Consider the following 20,636-nt stretch of genomic DNA (forward strand, 5'->3'; position numbering starts at 1 on the left):
ACCTGCCCAAGACGGGAAAGGGGGAGCGGGCTAGTTGTGGGCAGGGGCAGGGGCTGCCTCACTCAAGGCAGTGGATGGTGAAGATGGGTGTGGCTAGAGCTGACAGGGGCCTTCATTTGGACAAGCAAGTTTCTACCAGAAACGAATGGAACTGTGATGTTCCCATCATCATTTGAAAGATGGCATTTTAAACATTAATTATAGTAACTTTATTCCTTTTCAAAAATGGAACTAGTGTTGTATGTTATTTATAGCCACATAGTTTTTAAAAGACTTCTGAACATTGGGTGTCTATAGAAATTTCGAAAAATCAGATCATGTAAAAATAGAATCAGATCATGTACACTCTTCCATGTAGGTAGCATTGGAGTGGCAGAAATCCTCAGAGAATTCTGTTTTAAGAGAGACTAGTGCCACTAAGCAACATGAGTCTTAATTAACTATGTGTTAAAAGGTGTGGCAAATGCTACCTTTTGATTGATTGTTAAAATCCCTTGGCCTCTATAATGTTTATGCCATCAAGAGAGCCCATGAACATTAACATTATTTTTAAAGTGTTGATCTAAAACAATTAGAAAATTCTGGTTACAACTTCTACTAATGTCAGTGAATTGCAATATATTCTTCAAGAATTGTTCTTTAAAGATTGAGTTCTGTGAAGGGGTTGGGGGAAACATCCCAGCTATCAGAGCACTTTTCCACTTTTGCCACCTTTGGGTTTGTAAGACGTTTAACAGGTCATGATCATTCTGTGTAGAATACATGTGTTTATAAAATGCAAGGGATTTTATGGAGTAAAATGGATGAAAAGTGGAGGGTTGAATATAGAGATTAAGGGTTTCCGGTATTTAGATATTTGTTTAAAGTAAAAGTATATTATCTGATTTATCTGATATAAGAACTAACTCAAAGTGGTAAAATGATGAATTTGATGTTCTCATCATTGCGAGAACAATGGGCACAGCTTCTTTCAGAAAGCTGTTCTCACCTGCAGTCACCTCTGTGGTATGTCTGTTAGCTTTTCTAACTTACATCTCTCGGTACATGTAAAATAAACTTTTTCCCATTTTGCCCTCCCTCAATGGAAAAGAGCTGATTATTGATTTCCTTAAAATAACCCACCATATACTCGAAGCCTTTTATTACCCTGGCCTCTTTTTCTTCAGTCTAATCCCAATTTCATCTACTTTAAGTCCCTTCTCCCAGCCCTTTAATTATTCCCGTTGCTACCCTGTGATCCCATTCTAGTTTCTTTCCATGCACCTTCAATCATGCAGCACTTAACCAGTTGCAATCTTATTCTCTGTAATCAGGACCTTCTCGGTTCTGCTAAACACAAAGTAGGGCATTGTCTGACCCTACGTAGCACCTGTGAACCTGAGTTGTTGAGTTGCCGTCAGTTCCAGTGGCTCAGGAAGTTCAATCTTAGTAAGACTCAAGAAGTTGGCGGCGGGCAGAGTTCCTACCTTGGCATGACTATCTTGATGCCAACTGGGTACTTTCAGAAGTAAAGACAGGATTGCTGGCTCAAAGTCATGCCCAAATGCCCTTTCCTTATGCTGAGCTAAAGGAACTTGGCCCCATTCACACGGTCCGGACACCAGCCTGGTTTAAAGCGATACAGAATGAGGGGATAGGGGCAATAATTTGCCATCTCTCTAAGTATTGTAGAAGATCTAAAATGGCATAAGAAGTTGTCTCTGCCTTTCATAAACTTGCATTGAAACCAAGAGAAAATCACAAGGGCAGTATAAGGTACAAGACAACGTATATTAAATATGAGTTGAATGTCAGTAGCTGTTCTGAGCCCTGAGGAATCGGAGCTGGGGAACTGGAGGAAGCTGTCAGTTTCATCAGGAGGTCAAACTTGAGTGCAGCCAGGGAGGCTGGGTGGGATTGGCACGGGCAGGAGGTGAGAGGAGGTGTCCGTCCGGCAGGGGGTGGCAAGTCAGGTTGATTGGAGCAAAGCGCTGGTGGGGTGTTCAGGAAGACTGACATGAACATTTGGAAGATGAGGGGCCTCATGTGCAAGGTCAAAGCATTTGGCAGAGCAGAGCAGGGGAGCCACCTGATAAAGTGGTCTCAGGAGGTGAGCAGGGGAGGTTGGGCAGGAGAGAAACTAGAGGTAAAGAACCCGTGAGGAGGGTTAATAGACACCGTGCTCTCTGCTTTCCGTGATTTCTGATAAAAAGAGCACTGCGTCTGTGCCTTCATCTGTTTTCTCTCAGTTCAGCTTATAGACACACAGGTAGCTCTCACTGAGGCTGCCTCCTGGGAGCCTGGAAGTTCATAAAAGGCAAAGAAACATGATGCAGATCTTTCTGGGGACCGAACAGGGAAGGGGGTTGGAGAGAAGATAGATCTGAATAATATATACCAATGGATGCCCTAGCCGGTTTGGCTCAATGGATAGACTGCTGCCCTGTGACTTAAGGGTCGTGGGTTCGATTCCGGTAAGGGCATATACCTCGGTTGCCCAGCCCTGGTCGAGGCAAGTGTGGGAGTCAACCACATTGATGTTTTTTTTCTCTCTGTCTCTCCCTCTCCCTTCCATTCTCTCTAAAAATCAATGGGAAAATATCCTCAAGTGAGTATTAACAAAAACAAACAAACAAAAACTCAAATTATACCTCTGGACCCAAAATTTCAACGTGTGGCTACTTTGAGATAAGTCTGCCTGGGGTAAGCAAGGTCCTATGAACATGGCCAGCTCTTACTTCTCCTTGTGCACGTTGGCAGCCCTGTGCCTGGTACTTCTGGTTATTGAAGTAATCTGCTGGCATGGAAGACATTAATACCTGTTTTTGTGTTATGGGCCAAATCTTAGAAGGCAAAAAAAAAAAAAAAAAAGAAGACGTTGAGAGATATCATTCTGGGTGATCTCTTTGTTATTTTAGCTGGTTTAGAATTAATACTGTTTGCCCATGAAGTGTTACTAGTGTTAAAAACAAGCTTAGTACGTAGTCAAAGATTTTATTGATAAAAGAGATGCCAAAATGATTCCCTTCCAACCAATTCTCTCCACTTGTTATTGTAAATTCAGGCTCCGAGTTAAATACAGCCCTTGCGTTGGGGGCCCGCTTTTGCCATCTGTTTGGGCTTCTCGGAATCTTCTTTCCCAGGAAAGGTCATTGAAATGTATGGGCATTGAGAAGTTAATGTGAAAAACCATCGCAACATGTTTTTTGAGGGTTAGCATTAGCTTCCAGGCTGACACATTAGCAAATAGTTATTTCTGGCGGGAAGCTGCCCCCTCACGTTATTGTTTACGAGTCTCTGTTGGGCTATTTTGAGCTCTGGGCTGCAGGGTGTGGCTCTTTTGAGCTTCAGTGCCTGATGCTTTCAAACAGACTGCCCTGGGTTCCAGACCAAAGACTGACTCAAGGAGACCCCACACACCGTGGAATTTTGGGTGGTCTGGGAAGGCACGATGTGAAAGTCTACCTCAGTATGTTCTATGAACAAAGAGTTTGAGGAAATAAGTAGAATAACATCTCGGATGAGATAAAATTATTTTAAAATGGAGTTGGAGTAGAGGATGGAGGAAGAGGATGGGAAATCTTTGGTAATCACAGGACCGATCCGCCCGGGAGTGTTTCTGAGTTCCATGCCCTGCGTCTGTCCCACCCCCAGCTCCAGTGCCTGGGAGGAGCAGGGACCGAGCTGGCCCAGGCAGGTGGGTCAAGTAGCACTTCTGGAGCAGCTGGCCCTGATCACTGGAAACAGCAGGTGTAACACAGGTCCCAGCCCTGGAGCCTCCACTTCCCTGAACAGAAGGACTCCCTTTGCCCTGTGACAGGCTAACCAGCTGGCACTTGCTCTAGAAAAGAGAAGAAAGGACCCGCCTAAGACTCCTGGCCCCCAACTAAAATTCTTGTGTTGCTCAAAACTAAATTGAATACATTGATCGTGGCTGTGTCATGTCCCTTCCTCTCTTGGTGGTATGAATTGGTGAAAACACATATGAGAGTGGGCGCCCAGCAAAGGTGTTCAGTCTCTGATACCAATGAAGGAAATGTCTTCTGCATTTTACCCCCAGCCGGCCTTTGGGCAGAGTTTTAAGTATTTCCTATTCTCCTAAACGTGGATTCGTTGCAACATGCAGTGTTAACTGCAGCTTTTAGAAGGTTGATGAGATCGTTGCTACTGCAGCCCTGTTGATGCCACGAAAATCCTGTTCTCTTTTCATCCTTTCTTGACACCCCTGTACTTTGTTCCTTGAAAGTTTTATAACACAGGTAGCTCCTATTATTGTTTCTTTAAGATTTAAAATTTTTAAATGTGCCTGCTACAAGATCACAGCTTCTACATCAAATTGCTTAGATGTACACATTTCTACTTAACTAGTTAATAGTATTCAGTAAATTAATTCAAGACCTTAACATCTTCAAGGCAGATGGCTGTGGTAGCCACACCTTAGTGATGGCAAAGCAGTGAGATTCAGAGGGGCCTTGTGTGCCGCACATGTTTTAAATAATTGGTCACTGAGAAGGAAGCAATTAATCTCTGTCATTGGCAGATATATATAATTTTTAATGAAAGGGATCTCTGCTTTTCCCTGGGCATATGTTAATTTTCAACTAAAGCAAAGACAAGTGGAGCACCCAAAGTTAAAGATCTAAATAGTTTTAAAAATAAAAAACTCTACTGAAGTTTGATCTTACTGAGACTTCTTGATCACTTGGATGTGAAAGTTTTGCTTTGTGCAAGAGTATTTTCAAAAGCACTTTAAAAAAGTTAAAAGTATTTGCTAAGCTGTTAATATAAAACCGACCAACTTTAATAAAAAAAAATTTGTGGGGATTGGAGGAGAGAATAAAGGGAATTAATAGTAGTTCAAATGCATTCTTTTTTCACTTCTCATGACTTTGAGAAGTAAGAAAGTTTGGAAGAGCAAATGATGTCACTGAAGGTTGGAATCCAGGGGAACCCGTCAAAGTTGAGCTCAATTCAACTTATCTCAAAAATTGCTCCCAGTGTTACCTTAGACAGCATGATTGAAGGATCAAAAGAAGTAAAGATGAGGACTCTTACCCATAAAGTGCTTTGTCACCCTGTGGGAAAATAAGATATGTACATAGAAGAATATTGAAGAAAAATCTCTGAGATATTCTATAATCCCCTTCCCCCCACCCAAGATTATGTTTATTGCTGTTGAAGGAATTTGCAGGCAGGATGAGGTTAGTCCATATTTGCATTCCCTCAACCCCATTTGGTAAGGATGAAGCAGATGTGAGAACAGTGGGGACCCTGGCAGGTTAGAGGAGGCAGCAGGTGGTAAATGAGCTGTTTTCCAGGTAATGTGATCACAGTAGTATTTATAGGGTGGTCATTCTCAGGCGTGATGGACTTCAGCTATCATCTTGGGTTACTTGATTGTAAATCACAAAGAAGGAGGTCATAGTTGTGGACTGTTGATCTAAACAAAGGCTGATGGATCCCCAGTGGACAGCTTGCTTGTAGGCTCTACGTCACCCTGACTATCTTTAATCGTTTGCAATTAGTGAAGTCTGGTAACTGAAGGTGGGGGAGTAGTTAGCTCCGTCAGAATGTCCCTGTAGCCAACATGAGTTCATCTTGGTGTGTTCATGAGTCATGGGAAGTAATCTGGACCCTGAAAGAGTTCTAGTAGGCAAGCAATTTAGTGATTGAACTCACCTCCTTCATACCCCAACTGAGTGCCTGTTAGCTGCTTGCAGGAATAACCAAGAAGCATCCTGGGTTCTTGGCCTAAGGCCCGTGATTGTACAGGCATCACGCAACCTTGGGAATTGGGGGGTTAAGATTGGAGGTTTCCAGCTTTGGCTGTAGCTTCCCAGTCCTTCAGCAGTGGCCGCCTGAGGCTTTGGTTTTGGACAAGTTACTGTGACCTTCTCTGGTCTTGTCTGAACATGGACACTGGGCCCCAGCCCCTGGCATCCCAGGACCTGCTTCCTTGCCCCGTCTCCGTAACCCACAGCTGCAGCCCTGAAAGAAGACACCAGGATCCAGACACAGCGAAGCACCCTCTTTTGCATGTATTAATGTCCTGAACGATCTTTTTCTCTTGGGCAAGTTCCCTTCTCTCTCCTCTTCTGCCTGTTCATTTTTATCTCTCACTCTATAATACATAAATAATTGGCTTTTCCTATTTACTGCACAAAGAGAAAATTAAACATCTGAATTTTCCATAGCTATGAGAAAGTATTTCCAGAGTGTGAAAAAATAGACATTGGACATTTCAGCTACTGCTTTTCATAGAGTGGGAATTTATTACTCAGCTCAGTTACAATCTTGGCTCAAACAAAGCAGTTGTGTGGGCAAGCAGTAGGCACCTTTCCTAAATGGCATTGCCAGGGACAGCTTGGTTCATATTTAAGACACCATGAACTAAGAGTATCATTCCATCCAAGACCGTTTGATTATCTCTGAATCTTAGAAATACCACAAAAGTCATTGAGACCTGGCCAATGGAGTTTACTGGTATGAGATATTGCATCGCTCCCAAAGGATAGGAAACTAAAGGGGAGGGAGGCAAGAGAGAGATCAGAGCCCAACAATAAATAGCTCTTTGTACCAGTCCCCTCCCCTAAGCCCAAACCACTGAGATCATAGAGTAAGTGAACAGCATGCAGAGGGCAACTGCCCCAGCAGCTGGACAGACAACATAACCGGATGTGAACTTGTCTTTCCACAGTGTGCGGCTGTGACCTGGCCCAAGGTGGCTTCTTCATAAAGAACGGGGAGTATCTCTGCACCCTGGACTACCAGAGGATGTATGGGACACGCTGCCATGGCTGTGGGGAGTTCGTGGAAGGAGAGGTGGTGACTGCCCTGGGCAAGACCTACCACCCCAATTGCTTCGCGTGTACCATCTGCAAGTAAGTGAGGGCTTCCCGGCAGAGTGCTGGGCTCTGCTGCCGAGGCTTGGGATGGCCCCCTGGAGTCTTGAATTGTGCTTAGTCTTAAAATATTCCTTTTTCTGATGTGTCCTTAGATTCGTTTATCTTTCAACTGTATTCGCAGTCTTTGTCAAAAAGTGATTTATGGTGTCTTCTACTAAATAGTAAGACTCATATTGAGTGGCTTGAAACCAAGTCTGAAAGTAGCTCTAGGTCTCAAAAGGTTTTGAGCAATGAAACATTGGGAGGAAATGACATAACTGATTCGAAAGATAAAGTTTCTTTGGAAGTAGAAGTTCTTGCATGTGTGTGTGTGTGTGTGTGTGTGTGTGTGTGTGTGTTTAAAGTAGTCTCATAGAGCAAGAGTGGGCAAACTATGCTCCAAATTAGACCTAATACCTGTTTTTGTAAATAAAGTTTTATTGAGACACAGCCACACCCATTTGTTGATGAATCATGTATGGCTGCTTTCAAGCTACAGTGACAGAGTTGAGTAGTTGTGACAAAAATCATATGATCCACCAAGTACAAAAAAATATCTATGAGCTGGTATTTTAGGAGAAAAGTTTGCCAATCCCTGCTCCTGGTCATCTATCATCTACAACGTAAATCTTAACTTCACTTGATTAAAACGATCAGTCAGAGAGAAGGAAACTGAAGTGTGGGTGGGAAATGTGCTTTTATTGTTTTGCGGTGAGTGCTACACATTAGAGAACTTAAGTTGGGTTTGACTCCTGTCATAAGGAGGTTCTGAGTGGGTGGGCATCCCCTGCACCTGCCTGTCACCTGGCCTCCCCAGCTGATCCATCCAGGCCAGTCGCTGACCCTCTCTGGGCCTTATCTGAACAATGGAAAGGAACACTGAACCCTGAGAAGAGAGGCGACCACAACTCAGCATTTCTAAAACTTGGGGGTAGAGCCTTTAACACGCTCCTCGGTGACTGGCACCAAGCCACAGGTGGCATGGTCTTAGTTTCGAATGTACTCCCTGTGTGTGTATTACATTTCACAGTTCACTGCCACTGTGAGGCAGCCCAAGGGCGACTTCAGGAGGGATGGCAGTTGTGAAAGCAAAACTCACATCAAGAAGCTTGACTTTGTCCTTAAGTAATCGCTCTGACCCAGGTGTGCGGGGCTGTTTTGCTTGTGAGCTCCCCATTTCCCTTCGAGACAATCACACATGAAAACCCATGTGAATGAAGATAATTGGCACCTTGGCCTAGCGCAGTGATGGCGAACCTTTTGAGCTCGGCGTGTCAGCATTTTGGAAAACCCTAACTTAACTCTGGTGCCGTGTCACATATAGAAATTTTTTGATATTTGCAACCACAGTAAAACAAAGACATATTTTTGATATTTATTTTATATATTTAAATGCCATTTAACAAAGAAAAATCAACCAAAAAAATGAGTTCGCGTGTCACCTCTGACACACGTGTCATAGGTTCGCCATCACTGGCCTAGCGCAAGTAAGGAGGCATGGAAACTGACCTATGGCTGTTCATCCATGATTTTGTCAAAATGCTATCTGCCTGCAGAAGAAACTGGTACCATAGATGCAGAAGGCAGTATTTGTGCAAAATGTGCTGTTATTGATGACTGTCTCATGGGAAAGGATATTCTCTTTCTGGAAAGAAACTAGTAGTAATTTTTAAACAGATATTTATGGCATTGTCATATTTCTCCACAAGAAACTGGGTCCCACCCGCCACAATGATCCATTCACATCGCCCATTCAGATGTCCAGGACAAAGTCTAAATCAGCAGAATTTATCACAGAGGTCTTGGGAGCTGAAAGCGTTAACGCTTGACCTGTGACCAGCTCTCTTGGGGAGGGGCCTTAAGCCTGAACAGGAATGTATGGCATTTGAAATGTTTCTTCATGAAGGGTTTTCCATTTGGAAAATTTTACTGTGTGCGCCCCGCTGAGCGACTTGTTGGAACATCCCCCGACTAGTGAGCAGAGGTGACTCATTCATTCCCTTTACTGTCTGAGTGCCCGCAGACGCAGCACATTCTCCCTTCTCAAATTGAGGCACGTTTGTGTGTTTGGACCGTGTCCAGCTGGCCGGCTTGGTTAAGATGGCATTTCAGACATTTTGGGCTGGTGCTTCTCCAAGAAAGGACTTGGCACCGGAGGGCAGCAGGCAGAGGCGTAAGGAACAGGAGTGAAATCGCTGGGATAACCTGCAAGCAATGTCCTTCTGTCCCCCAGGCGCCCGTTTCCACCCGGAGACCGCGTCACGTTCAACGGGAGAGACTGCCTGTGTCAACTCTGTGCCCAGCCGATGTCGTCCAGCCCTAAAGAAGCCTCCTGCTCCGGCAGTAAGTGTCCCAGCCCCTGTTGGCATGGGTTCCTCGTGGCTCAAAGGTAGCTTAGGCGGGTGTCTTTCTTGTAGTGAAACTTAGCTGGGGCTGAGAGTAATACTGTCTAAGGCATTTCCAGTTGTAAAACATGAAGCTTTGATTGCAACCCATGCAATAAAGAGCATCTCCTTTATTGCAACAAGACATAAATAGAATTGGACATTAAATTGTGCCTTTTGACAGTAAAGGAGGGACAGGGAGTTATAAAACTTCACATTGGAAATGCCATCTCACGTCTCAGAGGTGGAGATGGGAGAGCATTCGGTGGCGATATAATTGATGTCTCTGTGTATTAAACAACTATCTCCTGGGCCTAAAGCTAATGAGATGATTTATACTGACCCTTAAATATTCTTTATTCACCTGGAGGGGTTCTGACATTTAGCCGTTGGATGATAGATAATTTGCTGGGTACCTGTGATGTGTATTGTTCCCCTTGGTGACATAGGTGTGGACAGAACAAAGTCGGCATCCTCTAAAACAGCGGTTCTCAACCTGTGGGTCGCAACCCCTTTGGCGGTCGAATGACCCTTTCACAGGGGTCGCCTAAGACCATCCTGCATATCAGATATTTACATTACAATTCATAACAGTAGCACATTACAGTTATGAAGTAGCAACGAAATAATTTTATGGCTGGGTCACAACATGAGGAACTGTACTTAAAGGGCCAGAAGGTTGAGAACCACTGCTCTAAAAGCTTGCTTTCTGGTGGCAGCAGATAGACAATAAATGCATACGGTACACAAAAATACCTAACATGGGAGGAAATTGGAAGTAGGAAGAGAAAGGCTAACGGGCTGCACTGATAGGGGTCAATTAGGGGAATTTGTAACTCTTTAGGATAAGGGCTTGTCTGATCTGTGAGAATCCCAAGAAAACCACCCTCCCCAAAATAAAAATAGTGGTCAATTGCACGATTCCTTCTGGTAAATAACGGTGAGTAGGCGAGTGAACCTTTGAGGTGTATTCTGAACTCTGGGCTCCAGACAAGGAAGCTCTAGCGCCATCTCTCCCCTGAGGCGTGAGGACGTGGGCGAGAGATCAGCCTTGGTTTCGGTGGATTTTGCCAGTCCTTGGGAGACCTGGGGAAAAAAACGCCTTTATGCCCTGCTGGTCTCAGCACAGAAGAATGAGATCAGCTACTTCTCCTTGGGAGGAATGCTATGCCGTTCATAACAGCGAGTCCAAATCTTCCTGTTCACGGAGAAGAATCCTGGTACCGGTTAAAAAGAAGAATGTTCTGACCAAAGCATTTGCATAGAAATTGGATTTTGGCCACTGGGAGGGAAGAAGAAAACAAGTGTTAGTCACCTTATTCGACAAGGCTGGGTCCTTCGCAGGAGGATGTCTATGCCCGGCGGAGGAACACTAGCAGCCTGGGTGGAGCCATGGCTACAGAGCAGGGCAGGCCTAGACCCTAGTAGGATTTTGAGTCCTTCACTGTCCTTACCTGCTCTATCCCAAGCAGGCCATCGGGAAGGTGACCTGGGGTAGGACTAGTCACCCACTGTGTGGGAGGGCTTGCTTTGAAAGAACATTACCAACAACGTAGGGGGGATTCTTCAAAGTCTTTAAGAAAAAGGATTTCAAAGAGCCTGTATGCGTATATGCTTAACTCATGGACACAGACAATAGGATGGTGAAGGCCTGGGGTGGGGGGTGGGAGGGGAGCTGAAAAAAGTGGGAACAGGTTATGTGGGGGAATTTGTAGAAGGGCTGTGCACTTTCTACCTGCCACAGCTGCCTCCCTGCTATAGCAAGACTGGGGGGTGGGGGGGAAGGGCATATATATATATAATACTTTCAACAATAAAGATTTTTTTAAAAAGGATTTTATGAGTCCCAGGATAGGGTGAGAAAGAGCATCATGTCCATGGGCCTATAATAGGAACGGCCGTGTCCTCACATTCTGTGGAGTCCTTTAGTCCAACTATCGTTCTTGATAGGTGGGGAAATTGAGGCCAGCAGGCATACTCACGCTACCCACTAAAAGGCCGGATTAGGGGCATGTCCTTGGCTTTTTGGTCTGGAGCGCTCTCTTTTGTTTCATCTGACATTCCTCACGGTTTGGATTGAGAAACAAAAGTGGGATATTTTTAAAGGCTTCCCGTCCTCTCCATCCATGCAATTCAGGATCCTGTGTCCTAGTCACAGTTCTACCAAAATGGCTATTCCAATGTTTATTAAAGTGTTTGGTTTGTTTGTTGTTGTTCTTTTTGCTTTATCCCTCTTTTCTATTTTTATATGACATACATGTTATGTGCATAAAAAAAGGAATAAAGCCCAACTGGTGTGGCTCAGTGGTTGATGCTCACGATTGGATTCCTGGTCAGGGCACAATGAACTGATCAAAGCAGTTGCATAGGTACCAGGAGGCAGACGATCAATGATTCTCTCTCATCATTGATGTTTCCATCTCTCCCTTCCTCTCTGAAATCAATAAAAATACATATATATTTTAAAAGGAATAAAAATTTTAAGTGTAAGAATGTATCCTACTCAAATTCATCACATCTCTAATTAGATATAATAATTGTTGCTTATGTGCAAATTGTTAGAACAAATCATATTTTTCCCTTGCACATGGATGAAATCTCAATCCTATGCAACTGCTTTGATCAGTTCATTGTTATTTTCCAACAAGTCCTTGTCTATTTAGGTAAGTACTCAAATAGCATTTATGAGGCATGTGGGCGTGGATGTCTGCCAAAAAGGGAGCTCTTCTATGTGGATACACACATGCACTAGACGCCGACGAGGCAGGCACGCGAGTACTAGCACAGGGGAGTTTTCAGCAAGTTTCTGAAATTTACTGGAGCGTGATTAGAAAACACTGGCTGCTACTTGCAGTTCTTGAAGAGGTGCCTGGTTCTTTAAAACTATCCTCATGTCCCTTTGAGTCATTTTTCTTTCTTTCAATTTTTAAAATGGCAAAGCTTCCTACATAAAAGCAAGAATGAAACTCTCTCTCGATAATGTTCACAGAGTCGATGAAATGTAGCAGAGAGCCACGGGCCTCTTTTTCCTCTGAGATGTCCTTTGAAAAATGAGTTTGCTCTTCTGAACCGCCATTTCATTTCACATCCCGGGGCTGGTTTTCTGTAGTCACCGAGGAGCAGGTGAAGACAGCGTGAGAGGGAGAGAGGAAGCGAAGTGTGGCCGACAGAAGTCATCGTTTATCCGAAATCGTCTCAGCTGGAGCTTCCTGGGTAGAGGTGCACTTTCCGTTGCTCCTGCTCTTCTAACCTTTCTGTTTTATTTTCCCTACAAACATCCACATAGCACTCACTGTGGATCAGGCACTGTGTAACTGCTCTACAAATCTTCATTTAATCCTCATCACCACCCAGTGAAAACTATCCCCTTTTCACAGATGAAGAGACCAGGGGTCACAGAGGTTAAATGATGCGCACAAGCTCACACGGACGTTAAGTGGTGGGTCTCGACACAAACCCCAGCCGTCCGGCGCCAGAGGCCATTACCGTCCCTGGTATTGATTTGACCATGTAGGTATCGCTCTCTGATTTTCAAAGCTGGGGCTTGCGGATCCTCGGAGCGGTGACCTGACTTGTTGGCACATGATCCACGTGTCCTTCCTGCAGGGCTGTGCACTTTTTACCCGCACCGCTGCCTCCTGCTATAGCAAGATTGGATGAATGGAAACCATCAGGAAGTTATTCATAGGAACAAACAACTTCAATTATGGATTATTGCCCCTGAATTAATTAAAACTTGCTGCCTCTAGTCTAATGCAATTTGAATTCAATAAGCAATAACCATTTTATAACACGGAGATGATAGTAAGTTATCTCAAAGGGTTGTGGCGAGCATTAATTAGATTGCTTTTACTATCAATAACAAAATCAATTGCCTATGTCTAGCTGATCCATACTTTAGAAATAAAATGTATGCCCTGGAGACATTATATTCTACCAGAAGGTTACACACTCTTCTCTAAAACTTAATTCAACTCCTTTCTCCATGAATTCGCCTATAAGGGCAGGACTGGGTTCCCGGGGGTTAAGGAGATGGGTGCAGGGGAGTCTGTGTGTGACAACCTAGGGTGTGGGGAATAGGGCTTGGATTGTCATTTCCTACGCTGCTCCTGTCTATTTCAGGCACCTGAGCGCGAGTGGGCTGCTGTCTACAATCACCCTTTCCACTTCAAAGGGTGGCAGACTAGTGTCTGATGGCACGTGGGTTGGGTGGATTGGCGTCGGGAACACCCACGCACAAATACATCCAAACCCATCTTCCTCTCTCTCCCCATTCTGTACAGCACTGTCATTATTCTGACCGCCACTGGAACTCCCACTGGTATCAGGACAAATGCTCCACTTGGTCTGAATTTGTTATTTTTGATAGAGTCATGTGCATGTTTTTTTTAAAAAAACAACATGTTTTTATTGATTTTTTAGAAAGGGAGAGGGATAGAGACATAGAAACATTGGTGAGAGAGAAACATCATCTATTGGCTGCCTCCTGCACGCCTCCTACTGGGGGTCGAGCCCACAACCCAGGCATGTGCCCTGACTCGGAATTGAACCAGTGACCTCTTGGTTCATGGGTCATTGTTCAACCACTGGGCCACACTGGCCAGACTCTCATCTTTTTTATAAGCTTTTCCCCCTGTATCATAAAAGGGAAAGTGTTTATTACTTCAGATAAATTTATTGGTGACAGAATCACATTGTTTTTTTTTAAAGTAGCAATGTCAGGGAATGTATTTCCCCACCTCTGAGTGTGAGATTAAAGGGGGGCCTCACCTCTCTGGGCATTTAGGGTGCCAGCCCCTGGCGTGGCAGTTCCAATATTGCTCTACTGGGTAGGAGTGGGATTTAGGATTTACATAGTAGGCAGAGGTTTACTGCAAACAGACAAGGTATGTTGCAGTAAGGACCATTTATATTCAGGCATTTCAGATTGAAATCTATAACAACTATGAGTCAGACATAAAGATCCCAGAGTGACACAGCACATGGATGATCTCAAAAGTGTTCTCAGTGGCTGGAAAGTTAATGGCATTTTTTTATTTGCTATTTTCGTTTCACCAGATATGCCTCTTACGTATTAAGACCCACACCTTCTAAACACTTATCAGTAAAACTAGAATGTTAATGATTGGAACAGCAGTCAGTCCCCAGTTTATTTTTAATTTTTCAGTGGCAGTAAAGATGTAGCTATTCAAAGAACTGCTGTGTATACATCTCTCTCTCTCTCTCTCTCTCTCTCTCTCTCTATATATATATATATATATATATATATATATATATATATAAAAGCCTAAGTGACCATTACGACTAGTCGACTAGCAACCGGTCAACTGGTCGTTATGACGTACACTGGCCCCCAGGGGGCAGACGCTCAACACAGCAGCTGCCCCCTGGTGGTCAGTGCACTCCCACAGCCAACCTCCCAAAGCTGGCCAACCTCCCGTGGTCCCTCCCCCTAGCTGGCCAGCCAACCTCCCATGGTCTCTCCCCCTGGCCCAGCCAGCCCTGATCGGCCCCAATTGGCCCTGATCTGGACTGATCGGGACTGGTGGAGATGGCCCCGATCAGCCCCAATCGCCGGCCAGGCCGAGGGACCCCACCCAGGCACGAATTTGTGCACTAGGCCTCTAGTAGTTGTATATTCCTATATTCAGTGGTTCTCAACCTTCCTAATGCCGCGACCCTTTAATACAGTTCCTCATGTTGTGGTGACCCCAAACCATAAAATTATTTTCGTTGCTACTTCATAACTGTAATTTTGCTACTGTTATGAATCGTCATGTAAATATCTGATATGCAGGATGTATTTTCAGGGGTCGTGACCCACAGGTTGAGAACCGCTGCATAGATTGTCCCAGGAAAATACTGAGAAATTTCTATTAGCACTTGTCTCCAGCAGGGAGGAAGGGAGTCACTAGGAGATAGGAAGGAAAGGAAATTATTTTTACTGTACAAAATAAAAATTTTTTTAACCATGTGTATGTATGACCTATTTAAAACCAAAACAAAGTACTTAAAAAATAACAATGTTATAAAATAAAAGACTCATTCATTACAGACGGGAGTTTCATGGCTGTTTGCCCTTGCTATGACCTTCAGCCGAATATGTATTAAGTGGCTGGTCACATGGTGAAAGTACCGAAACTGACATTCTACCCTTCTTTTCTTCTTTCCGTCTTTGGAATAGAGCGAATGAGCTGATGTTTGCTAATGGCTGCTGAATCTGAGACACTGACGTAGGATTCCAGCATGATTTCCTCTTTGGCAAGAGCCCGTGCACCCTGGGTGACCATAGCCAGTTAAAGATTAATTATGGAACTCTTCACCCGGTTAAAGTTTACAAGTAAATTAGGGAAATCAGTGCAAGACAAATCTTCTTACAGTTACGATTTTTTCCCTTTTTATTGAATTTATTAGGGTGACACTGGTTAACACTATACAGGTTTCAGGTGCACAATTCCACAACACATCATCTGTACACCGTATTGTGTGTTCACCATCCAAATCAAGTCTCCGTCCACCACCAATTTCCCCTATACCCTCCTCCACCTCCCTCCTCAATTTGTTTTAATTGAGGTAAAGTTCACATAACAAAGTTAACCGCTTTAAAGTGAACATTTTAGTACATTCACAGTGTTATACAACCACCATCTCTGTCTAGTTCTAAAACATTTTCATTTCCCCAAAAGAAGGCCCCATACTCACTAAGCACTTACCCCCCATCCCTCCTTCTCCCAGCCTGGGCAGCTACCAGCCTGCTTTCTGTCTCTCTATCACCTATTCTCGATATGTCGTGAATGTAATTGTGCATAGGTGGCCTTTTCTTTCTGGCATCTTCCGCTTATCATAATGTCTCCAGGGTTCATCCAGGCTGTGGTGCTTATCAGTACCCCATTCCTTTTTACGGCTGCACAATATTCCATTGTGTGGGTAGACCACAATTTCTTTATCCACTCGTCTGTTCATGGACATTTAGTTCATTTCCCCCATTTGGCTGTTGTGAATCGTGCTTCAGTGAACATGCTTGTACAAGGATTTGTTTGGGTCTCTGTGTCGGGGTCTTGGTACAGTTTCAAGAAGGGTTTGCTAAGGACTATCCCGAATCTTGAAAGCAGTGGCTGCCAATTTTCTGAGCTCCCTGCGAGCTGTCAGGCTTGTGTCCACCAGGGTTCGCAGTGTGGAGGGTCATGGCATGGGCACCACTGAATGCCCCAGGTGACTGCAGGTGGCAGCCTTCATCGGGGGCACCCGTCCTTCTTCCTTCCGTGTTTGCTCATTCTCCCATTCTTCCTTTCTCTTTACACCCCTTTGCCACCTGGCCATAAACTGAGTAGAGGACCACTTGGTGGAAGTCTGACCCCAGATGTTCCCAACCCTGTCCAGAAACGGATCAGAAGTGCTCAGGACTCAGGCTCTGAGCTTAGGACACATTAGTCTGTCTTCCTGCAGAAGTATGTATTACAGTTGCCCTTTTGAGGGGTAGCTGGGATAGCAAACAGTGTTTGCAAGGCACGTCTGGATTACACATTGTGAGCAGAAAGGAGAGCTGCTCAAGCCCACAGAGAAGCACTGGTCCAGCCATGTGCAGCGTGAGTGGTCATTGGCCCCGTGGCAAGAAGGCCCTGCCCACTGAAGGTTCGGCTGGAACTTTTCACCCGTGCAGGCTGGAGATCACTATCTGTGAGGCTGCATTAGACAGGGCCTTTTTTGAGAGCATCCCACGATTGGGTGGTGCTTGGCTCTGTTTTCATCGCTTCCCACCTTCCTCTTGCTGTCCTGGTGGCATCTGTAGTCAAAAGAGAATCCTACTTTTAATCTCGGGACAATCCCCGTGATGTTTGCATCATCAGAAATGATGCTGAGCAGCCACAAAGGACAAAACAGACGACAGTGCAGGGGACGGGCCCGAAAAGCAGTGATGCTCTGGGCCTGCCCTCCAGCTACGCTTTTGAAATTGTTAGTTGACCCGGTGTGACTCAGTGGTTGAGCGTCAACCTATGAACCAGGAGGTCATGGTTCGATTCCCAGTCAGGGCACATGCCCGGGTTGTGGGCTTGATTGCCAGTGTGGGGCATGCAGGCGGCAGTCGATCAATGATTCTCTGTCATCATTGATGTTTCTATCTCTCTCTCCCTCTCTCTTCAATAAAAAATATATTTAAGAAAAAAGGAATTTTGAAGTTGTGAGTGTACTCACTATGATAATGTTTATTCCATACGTTAGACTCTTCTTTTAGTTCTGAAAACGTGGGTGAACCTATACATACACTCACACACACAGAGTTCCTTTGATGGGATTTTAAACCTGAAAATTAGAGCATATGACAAAATAGTATTAATGTTTTATGCCAATATTTTTTATTTCCCATCAAAGATTCTCCATTGCATCCTGAGGAAATACAGGCATGTTACTCTTTTTATTTGTTGTTCAGGGAAATGGAAGAGAGGCTGTTTAAGAGATTCTTTTGCAAGGCAGTAGATACTGTCTTTCAGCAGATATTGAAGTTTTCAGCATCCTTTTTAAAGTATATGTTCTGCTCCATAAATGTATACTCTCAATAGGTGGCATTCTTACTGTATATCAGGCACCCCTACCGCTCACCCTGCTGCAAGCAGGCCCCCATCGGCCCGTGGGAATCAGTTGCAGAGTTCAGCCCTGAGTGCTGAGGCATGTTTGTGGGCCAAAGCCATCCTCCACAGCTAATTAGACGAGCTTCTCAGGCTCTCAATTCTAATGCCTTTGGGTTGGTACCAAGGCTATTGCTTTGATGCTCACCCCCATGCCTAGCAGCATTAGCCATGGGATTCCTGATTAATAACTTCATAATCAATTATGAAGAGAGGAAAGGCAAATAGTCTGGCTCCTTTTCATCTCCCACTCAGATCCTAGTCAAGAATATGGGAGAAAAACACACCAATCTGGTTAAAGAAGAGAGCGTCTTGACTTTGAGAATCCCTAGTACTCCTAACAGAATTCTGAGAGTACTGGTTTAAGGATCAGAATTGGAAATCTCAAATGTGTAAATGGCCTGTATTTATAATATGATGAGCAAAGTAACTGAAATTCTATAAGTATACAGGATGTCCACTTAACTGAAATTCTATAAGTATATATACTCTTTAAAAGGAGAAAAAAGCCCTACCCGGTTTGGCTCAGTGGATAGAGCATCAGCCTGTGGACTGAAGGGTCCTGAGTTCAATTCTGGTCTAGGGCACATGCCCAGGTTGCAGGCTCGCGTGCAGGAGCCGGCCAGTCAATGATTCTCTCTGATCATTGGTGTTTCGCTCTCTCTCTCTCTCCCTCTCTCTTCCTCTCTGAAATTAATAAAATATTTTTTAATTTTTTTTTAAAAGGAAAGATAGGATTTTTTTGGTCACATATGGAATTAGAGAGGACTTGGGCAATGGCTGCTGCTGGGCCCGCCATCATCTGCCCTGGTGAGGGCTAATCATCTGTTGCTGCTATGGCCCATGAAAACTTGTTTGTTGTGCAGTATTTGTCTTCCAAAGACAAGAAGAACCTTCCTTAAAATAGCAGGTCAGAGGCTGCTCTGGCCTACAATGTTTCCAGCGTGACCATCAGGACAGCAAAGTGAGCAACTGACCTCAGCGGGGCCAGGGTGATGTGGAAAATCTGGTTCAAGGTTACAGACTCCGCAGCACATAAACCATTTACAATAATTCTGGCCATTTTCAGGGAATGTGAGATATACATTATTTATAGCATTGAGACCCCTTTGCCATAGTGTGGCGAATACATTGCATCTATGTGAACGTTCTAATCCCCTCTACCCGCCTTCTCAAAATATGTCTTGTGACGCCATATTGCTTTTTTGGCTAATAGCAGCATAGAATTTCAGAAGTTAAAAAAAGGACTTTTAAAAGCTCACTCTTGAAAAGTGCTTAGCCTAACACATTAGCAGTTTCACATTCCTTTTGCCTTCTACCTATCTTTTCTTTTTCTTTCCTTTTTTTTTTTTCTATCCTTTCTTATGGTGACCTCATACCTGGGTATTGGCCATGACATGCAAAAAAAAAAAAAAGAAACGAAAAGAAAAAGAAATCTGTGGACTTATTTCAATGGCGTGGTTTATAGTTTTTTTTCCAAATAGACCGTGGCCTTGCCAGGCCAGTGTGGCTCAGTGGTTGAGCACCAATGCAGGAACCAAGAGGTCACCAGTTCCATTCTTGGTCAGGGCACATGCCCAGGTTGCAGGCTCAATCCCCAGTAGGGGGAAGTGCAGGAGGTGCTGATCAATGATATTTCTATCTCTATCACTCCTCTCCCTTCCTCTCTCTCTCTAAATATATATAAATTTAAAACTTTAAAAAATGGACTGTGGCCAGTCCATATTTGTCAGCTCATACATGTCTGGTTTGGGACCTGACAATATTGAAGGGCCCAGATGAAGATGAAAGAAAACAGCCTTCAACAACATCCCCTTGCTAGATCGATGTTCTTATCACTACTAACTGATGTGGTCTTTTTGGTCAAGGAAAGATTTTTAAATACCCAGATCCTTTATACCTTAAAGATGTTAAAACTCTAAGCCAACTCTTATAAAACATAACATAAGGATTTTTTTTTAATCCGTGGGTTGCAAACTGAAGGGCCTACAACAAAGGCCAGGCTGGTAACATAGGTGCACGCAGTCAGTTCAAGGATGAGGACAGGTGGCAACAGACCTCTAGACCCCAGGGAGCAATGGAAACCCAGCCAAATAGGGAGGTCTGTCCTGTGGAACGTGGGCAGCCACTCTGTGCCCCAAACAGTGCTTGCCATGACGGAATCCGTGTCAGAGGCTGATCTGACCTGTGTTGAAGGCAGCTTGTCAACCTAGCGGAGTCTGACCCGCATCCAGGTCCTGCTTCTCTGGGTCCTTCTTTCTCTGGCTTTTGGACAGAGCAGCTTTCTCTGGCCTTCTGGCGTCACCGTTTTATCACACAAGATAATGAGAAATCCATGCCCTGGAGGAACAGTTGAATGACAAGATAAGATGCCATTAAATTCAGGACCTCAAGTTAGCCAAGCCGTGGAATTTACATTCGTTTTCTGCTTTCCTTAAAGCTCCCTGGAATGAGTCCTGGCCAGGCATAAAGTGCCTCTAGTTAACAGTCTATTAAAAGGACAGCACTTGAATCTTTTATAGGGTCTCCAAAGCCTTATTCCACTTTCTATTAATACCAGCCTAACTCTGAAGTGACTTCGTTTCTATTTATTTTTCGTTCACATGTATGGCTATGAACTTATGTGCTCATCTTTGTTGGTGACAAATAGACTTTTTATTTATAAAAAGAGGATTTTGGGGAGAGCTTGCATTTTCTGGAACTTACATGGGCAACTATTTCAATACACTTGATTATATGTTTTATTCTTAATCTTTTAAATTTTA

The 20,636-nt window shown here is 44.1% G+C and overlaps 1 protein-coding gene across 3 annotated transcripts in view; it reads left to right on the top strand.

Moving 5' to 3' along the window:
* ABLIM1 (actin binding LIM protein 1) overlaps positions 1-20,636 on the top strand; it is a 155,886-nt gene that overhangs the window by 45,259 nt on the left and 89,991 nt on the right. For all 3 annotated transcript variants that reach the window (XM_070432210.1, XM_070432208.1, XM_070432209.1), the window contains exons 3-4: positions 6,677-6,860; positions 9,097-9,206. In XM_070432210.1, coding sequence (XP_070288311.1) covers positions 6,677-6,860; positions 9,097-9,206 — 294 coding nt within the window. The remainder of the gene's footprint in view (positions 1-6,676; positions 6,861-9,096; positions 9,207-20,636) is intronic.

This window comes from Myotis yumanensis, unplaced genomic scaffold (assembly GCF_028538775.1).
Source record: "Myotis yumanensis isolate MYYU_CA2020_CCGP unplaced genomic scaffold, mMyoYum1.0.hap1 SCAF_13, whole genome shotgun sequence".
Classification (NCBI taxonomy): Eukaryota; Metazoa; Chordata; class Mammalia; order Chiroptera; family Vespertilionidae; genus Myotis; species Myotis yumanensis.